This window comes from Colobus angolensis, unplaced genomic scaffold (genome assembly GCF_000951035.1).
Source record: "Colobus angolensis palliatus isolate OR3802 unplaced genomic scaffold, Cang.pa_1.0 Scaffold90, whole genome shotgun sequence".
In the NCBI taxonomy this organism is placed as follows: Eukaryota; Metazoa; Chordata; class Mammalia; order Primates; family Cercopithecidae; genus Colobus; species Colobus angolensis.
This window is the reverse complement of record NW_012122932.1, coordinates 9173147-9180743: the sequence shown is the minus strand read 5'-3', so window position 1 is coordinate 9180743 and position 7597 is coordinate 9173147. Positions and strand designations below refer to the sequence as shown.

At 47.4% G+C, this 7597-nt stretch overlaps 1 protein-coding gene across 1 annotated transcript in view; it reads right to left on the bottom strand.

Annotated features, from left to right (window-relative positions):
- The window catches only part of LARP1 (La ribonucleoprotein domain family, member 1), a 102601-nt gene extending 95348 nt beyond the window's left edge, over positions 1 to 7253 (bottom strand). The window contains exon 1 of the mRNA XM_011931650.1: positions 7031 to 7253. Coding sequence (XP_011787040.1) covers positions 7031 to 7235 — 205 coding nt within the window. The 5' untranslated portion in view covers positions 7236 to 7253. The remainder of the gene's footprint in view (positions 1 to 7030) is intronic.
- Positions 7254 to 7597: the final 344 nt, after the last annotated feature.

Below are 7597 nucleotides of genomic sequence, written 5' to 3'. Positions count from 1 at the left end.
TTTGAGACAGAGTCTCGCTCTGTTGCCCAGGCTGGAGTGCAGTGGTGTGATCTCAGTTCACTGCAACCTCCGCCTTCTGGGTTCAAACAATTCTCCTGCCTCAGCCTCCCAAGTAGCTGGGACAAAAGGCACATGCCGCCATGCCTGGCTAATTTTTTGTATTTTAGTAGAGACAGGGTTTCACTGTGTTGCCCAGGCTGGTGTCAAACTCCTGAGCTCAGGCAATCCACCCGCCTCAGCCTCCCAAAGTGCTAAGATTACAGGCATGAGCCACTGTGCCCAGCCAGTATTATAAAATTACCATAGCTATATCTTATTTATTTATTTATTTATTTTGAGACAGAGTCTCACTTTGTCACCCAGGCTGGAGTGCAGTGGCACAGTCTCGGCTCACTGCAACCTCTGCCTCCTGGGCTCAAGTGATTCTCGTGCCTCAGGCTCCTGTGTAGCTGGGATTACAGGCATGTGCCACCATGTCCAGCTAAGTTTTGCATTTTTAGTAGAGACGGGGTTTCTGCATGTTGGCCTGCTGGTCTCAAACTCCTGGCCTCACATGATCTGCCTGTCTCAGTGCTGGAATTACAGGCGTGAGGCCACCACACCTGGCTACAATAGTTATATCTGCCGCTAGACTTCATTTTTAAAGTACTAATATGATAGTTGTATTTCAGGATGATTGGTTTCCTTTGTCATCCTATGTGTTTTATGTATTTAAAAATACCCTGAGAAGGAGCCCATAGGTTTCACAGATTGTCAAGGGATCCATGAAATCAATAAGGTTAAAAACCCTTGTCCTAGGACTTCTCTTCCAGAAGAGAGGAGGGAGCTGGGAGCTTGCTGAAGGCTGCCAAAAGAGGGTATGTAGGGCCTAGGATCCCCAGAGGCCCCTCTGCTTCCATGTGCACTCTCTGAGCCTGAGGAAAATGAGACAGGAAACTGGGACAGGAGCAAAGGGACTCTGAGAAGTGGAGCAGAGGCCAATAGGCCAGGCTGGCAGGGCTCAGGCTAGGGGCACCAAACTGAATTTCTTAGCCCCCACCCCAGCCAGGCTTCCCAGGACTCCTAGGTCCTAGTCTTGCTTCAGTCATTTCCCTTCCCAGCCTCAGTTTTCTTCTCTGAGTTAATACAGTGGGAGCAATCATGGCTTCAAGGTCAAGAGAGACCCTGCTTCTGGATCTACTTCTGCCTTGCCTTGCCACATGACTTTGGGCAAGTCATCACCCCTTCCCACATCAGCTTTCACATCTGTGTAACAAGGAGATTGGCTGGCTCAAGGATAGCAAATTTCTAATATAGGTACTGCCATTCCCCCTTGCCATACCCACACCAGACATTATTGAGAGATCTCAGAGTCTGATCATTCCATGCCCATAGGTAGCTTCTGAGCCTTTTCAACACTCTACTTGTTGACTGAAATTGGAAAATGAAGTGCAGCCTATTTGCTATTACTGTACTAGATGATCTAGCTGGGCACAGTGGCCTATGCCTCTGGTCCCAGCGACCTAGGAGGCTGAGGCAGGAGGATCACTTGAGTCCAAGAGTTCTGGGGTATAGTACACAATGCTAATCAGGTGTCTGTATTAAGTTTGGCATCAATGTGGTGACCTCCCTGGAGAGGGGGGCCACCAGGTTGCCTAGGAGGGGTGAACTGGCCCAGGTTGGAAATGGAGCAGGTCAAAACTCCAGTGCTCCCATGCTGATCAGTAGTGGGATCACGCCTGTGAATCCTACTGCACTCCAGCCTGGGCAAAATAACAAGACCTCATCTCGAACAAATCAATAAACAAAAAAGAAAAGAAAGAAAGACAAAAGAATACATTTCTATCTCTGATATTCTATCGCTTTAAAGATCTGATCTCAGAAACCCAAGTGAGATACTAGCTAGATGCAGAGACCTGTAAAGGCGGCTATTTCTGCTGGTGAGGTGGCTCATGCCTGTAATCTCAGCAACTCAGGAGGCTGAGGCAAGAGGTTCATTTGACAAGAGTAATTTGAGACCAGCCTGGCCAACAAAGTGAGACTCTATTTCTATAAAAAAAAAAACAATTTTTTTAAGTTAGCTGGGCATGGTGGCCTACACCTATAGTCCCAGCTACTAGGGAGGCTGAGGTGGGAGGATTCCTTGAGCCCAGGATGTTGAGGCTGCAGTGAGTTAAGAAGGTGCCACTGCACTGCAGCCTGGGTGACAGAGTGAAACATTGACTCTTAAAAAGAAAACAAAAGGCTATTTCTAACCCATAGGGGTGTGTGTGTGTGTGTGTGTGTGTATGTGTGTCTGTGTGTATGTGTCAGAGAAAGAGAGAACATTATCAGCTGGGCTACATATTTTCTCTCATGTAGCAAAAATGGGGTCAGAATAGGACACCCAGAAGCTGAAATCTCAGTAGAGCTCCTCATGGTTCAATTAGGCCTCCTGGAACAGATGAGTGGAGGCACGTGGAAGTCAGACTTTTTGATCAAAGTATTGGGAATTGTCATCCTACCAGTACTGATATCACCAGGCCTTACCTGTCCCTAAATGTCCTGTGTCACAAAGAATAGCAGTGATGGTGACAGAGAGTGAATAACACCAGTCACTTCTGGTATAATCTACATGGGCTCAGATTAGCTAGGTAGCCAAGATGTGCTGGAGACTTGTGGTTTCTTGCAAAGCAATGCAGAAAGCCACTTAGGAAGTTATTTCAGTGTATGACTAGCCTAGGTTACAGCAGAAGCCTAGACAGGTGCCATAACTTACCTAATGTCACAGCCGTTTCAAGCCATCACTAGGACCAGGGTCCAGCTATGTAAGTAAGGAGTAGAGTGCAATGCAGAGGTTGAATAACCACAGGCTTGTGGGGCCAGGCTGGTATCACAAATGAGAAAGTAGGCTGGGTAGAATAGTAGGGAATGGTAGGGACTGTGGCAAACTAGATGTCACATGCCCTGTTTAAAGGCAGCAGCTAATATCGGTTCAAGTTGGTTGTTGGCATATGAGAATGTGGACGTATAGTGCCAGATCTTTCTTCTGGTTTTTAAAGACATGTTAGACTTTAGATTTTTATATTAAATAGTCTCTCTCTCTCCTTTTTTTTTTCTTTTTTTGGAGACAGGGTCTCATTCTCTTGCCCAGGCTGGAGTACAGCAACTTGATCTTGGCTCTCTGCAACTTCCACCTCCCTGGCTCAAGGAAATCCTCCCGCCTCAGCTCCTGAGTAGCTGGGACTACAGGTCCACACCACCACACACGGCTAATTTTTAAATTTTTTGTAGAGATCGGATTTCGCCGTGTCACCCAGGTCAGTCTCAAACTCCTGGATTCAAGCAAGTTGCCTGCCTTGGCCCCCCAAAGTGCTGAGATTACAGGTGTGAGCTACTGTGCCTGGCCAAATAATCTCATGTTAAAATGTTGCCATCAGCTGGGTGCAGTGGCTCACACCTGTAATCCCAACACTTTGGGAGGCCAAAGCAGGTGGATCACTTGAGGTCAAAAGTTCGAGACCAGCCTAGCCAACATGGTGAAACCCCATCTCTACTAAAAATACAAAAATTAGCCAGGTGTGGTGGTGTGTGCTTATAATCCCAGTTACTTGGGAGGCTGAGGCAGGAGGATCGCTTGAACCCTGGAGATGGAGGCTGCAGTGAGCCAAGATGGCACCACTGCACTCCAGCCTGGGTGACAGAGTGATACTCTCTGTCTCAAAACAAAATAAAATGTTGGCATCTAACTTTTTAAACAGTAAAAGGCTGGGCATAGTGGCTCATGTCTGTAATCCTAGCACTTTGGGAGGCTGAGGCGGGCAGATCACCTGAGGTCAGGAATTCAAGACCAGCCTGGCCAACATAGCAAAACCCCATCTCTACTAAAAATACAAAAAAATAGATGGGCGTGGTGGCAGGCGCCTGTAATCCCAGCCACTAGAGAGGTTGAGGCACAAGAATCACTTGAACCCGGGAGGCGGAGGGTACAGTGAGCTGAGATTGCACCATTCCACTCCAAACTGGGCAACAGAGCAAGACTCCATCTCAAAAAAAAAAAACAAAAAATAGTAAAACAGCACTGTGTGGGCCAAACAAAACACAACCGAGAACTGCAGTCTAGCCTGATTTGTAAATTCTGGTGGAAGGGGTAAGGGCCCCAGGCTGCAGATTTAGAGATATAAAGACCTGAGTCGGAGTTCTGCCACTGCATGTCTAAGTAACTTTATTTAAGATTTGTAGCCTCCCTGAGCTTCAATACTTTCTCCTGTAAAATGAGAATAGTAAAATGGGCTACTGTGAGGATAAATGAGGTAAAGACTTTAAAACATCTAGTAAAATGGTTAGCTCATCGTAGGTACGCAATAACTATAGCTACTCCACTGAAGTTCCTAATTGGAGGAACTCCCAATCCCTTCTGCTCCCTACTCCATCCACTTCAAATCTACTTTTTCCCCAAGGTTTGGTCACTCAATATCCCTGGAACTCTAACTCAGATACCCAAGGCATTCAAAAAATACTCGCATATACCGTGCATTCACTCTTGGGAGGATTTTGAGATGCCAAGGCTGGTTACCAAGGAAAATGTTTAGGAGCCTTCCCTGGTGTTCAGCAGCAATGTTTCAGTGTTGATTAAAAGACAGGCTTGGTCAGGCATGGTGGCTCACGCCTGTAATCCCAGCACTCTGGGAAGCCGAGGTGGGCAGATCACCTGAGGTCAGGAGTTTAAGATCAGCCTGACCAACCTGGAGAAACTCCGTCTCTACTAAAAATACAAGATTAGCTGAGCGTGGTGGCACATGCCTGTAATCCCAGCTACTCAGGAGGCTGAGGCAGGAGAATCACTTGAACCCAGGAGGCAGAGGTTGTGGTGAGCCGAGATCAAGCCATTGCACTCCAGCCTGGGCAACAAGAGCAAAACTGTCTCGAAAAAAAAAAAAAAAAGAGAGAGAGGCTTGCCCCAGAGCAGAGGACTGGCTAACATGACCCTTCAGGGGCCTTAAAATCTTCAACTTTAATTTCTTTTTCTTTTTCTTTTTTTTTTTTTTGAGACACAGTCTCGCTCTGTTGCCCAGGCTGGAGTGCAGTGGCATGATCTCGGCTCACTGTAACCTCTGCCTCCCAGGTTCAAGTGATTCTCCTGCCTCGGCCTCCTAGTAGCTGGGATTACAGGCATGCACCACCATACCTGGCTAATTTTTGTATCTTTAGTAGAGACGCGTTTCACCATGTTGGCCAGGCTGGTCTCAAACTCCTGACCTCATGATTCGCCCACCTCAGCCTCCCAAAGTGCTGAGATTACAGGCGTGAGCCACCATGCCTGGCTTCATCTTTAATTTCATTAGCTCCTATGCACATGCACGTATGCATATATGCGCATAACGCTCACACACATTGTTGCTCAAATATCTGCCTAAATTCCCTATTCCTAGAAACTGTTTTGGCTTTACTTTCACTGCACTCCTTCTACCATAGGCTCTACCCAGAAGGAGGGTGCTGCCACAACCCTTGAAACCAACATTCTCTGAGATTTATTTACTCAGCAGGGAGCTGCAGGAAAGGAGAGAACAGGAAAGGCTGAAGCTCAAATGACTGCATAGAAGGGGCTTTGAAAAGAAAAGTGACTTACACCCAGGGTCATCAGTAGGTCTTACAATACATATTTGAGCCCAAGATCCTCTACTCCGAAGTGCCTGTTCTAACCACTGTATTATCCTGCTGCTTCCAATGGGGCCACATTCCAGGACTGGTTCCCATCCCAGGAGTCGTTAGAAAATACCACGACTCAGTGAGATATTTCCCCTTTCTTTCTGTTTATATGATTCTACATTTCAAAAAGTCCCAGTAAATGGTATTTTTTTTTAAAGTAAAAGGATTTAAACAAGCATCCACGATTCCATCATAATCAGTAATTCTTTTATCGCATTATCACACAATGATTGGAGAAAATAATTACTACAGAGGCCACATTTTACACAACATTCATTACCTTACCTCATCAATTCCAAAATGTATCTTTAAATCTGAATTTATCTTAAAATCTGTGGAATCTAAGTTTCCATGGAAGACTTTATTTGGTCATAAGAAAAATCCTGGTGGGCAAGCATTGCCCAGATTACAATCCCCATTTTGCAGCTGGGAAAACTGAGTTCAAAGAGGTAAACAATTTGCCTGAGGTCACAGAGCTAGTCAGTGCAGAACCAAAACTGCAGGCCTATCTCCCGATTTTCAGCACAAGCGGTATCTACCATATATTCCTGGCCTCCAGGCCCTGTGTTCATCCCTACCTGTTCCCATCACCCTCCTGGCCACACCCTAACAGAGGGCTGAGGGAGACCTCAGCTACTCCAACCAGGCTTCCCTAGCCTCAGCCAGCTAGAGGTGGGGTAAACTCACTGTGGGGACTCCTGGGAGCAGTCTCTCCACATAGGAAGTTTTTAAGTCTAAAGCTTTCACTTTCAAGAATGAACCCTGTGTGTGAGGCAGCACTGCAGAGACCAAAGCTCAGGTTGGGTGTGAAGGCAGGACTTTGCTGGTGTCCTTATAAACCCCATACAAACTAGATCTAGGGGTTCCCCACCTGGGGACCCCATCCCTGGAAATTACTCACAAATGCTCTATTTTTCATATTTCAAAAGGTCAAATGAAAATCAAATATCGACTCTAGATAAGATCTCACAGACAATAAAACACTACATTGCTTTTGGCTGAACTTGCATCAATTTAGCGGTTTGTTTCTGCTAACCAAAAAACACTGATTGGCTATTACAGGGCCACAATTAACACAGAAGGGGAAAACCAATTAACGAATCACTATGTAACAGGTGCAGTAAATCTTTCAGAACAAGGGGTGTGACAAGGGAAAACAATACACGAGGAAAGGCCAGAGCGGAATTTGAGCTCCGCATTTTCCCAGATGGGGAATGTGAGGTTCAGAGAGCTGGAGTGATTCGCTCAGGGTCACACAGCAGGGCTGGAACCAGCACCGAAGGTTTCTGCCCCTAGGGAGAAGGATCTTCCCACCACACCCTGCCGTCCTGAGGTTTGAGAAACGCAGAGTGCTAGGACTCACCAGGGTTGCTGAAGGGGGCCAGGACAGGGAATGACAATGGCTTCTCCCTGTCACCTGTGGGCTCCTTCCTCGGGGCAGCTGCCAAGGCCACGCTGTTTTTCCTCCCTGGGAGTCTGCCAGGGCAGCTAGGTGTGGGAGCCTCTTGGAAATCCAGCTCTGGGTGAGGGAAAGGAGGCCTCTCTGACAAAAGCACCCTCCAAAGCATAGAGTGACCAGAGCCTGGGGTCACAATGTGGCCCTGGAGGGTTTAGGTACATCCAGATCGCACAGCTGCCTCCTGGCTCTGGCCTGGGAGCTCTCCAGGTTGCCAGGCTAGTTTTCCTGCCAGATGCTGGGTGCCTTTAAGAGAGCAACGGCAGCTCATTGGCCGAGAAAGGCTCCCCCACCTCTTTACCTGAGCGGGGAGTACAGATAGGGTAGGGGCAGACAGACTTAGGTGAGTAAACAAACGGTGGCAACCCGCGGAGTCTCCCCTCCTCCACAGCCCTGGTCCTGGGCTTCCTTCCTCACCTCCACTCTCCACCCTGGAAAACAAGCTGGGGCTAAAGGAAGAGCAAAACACTCTGC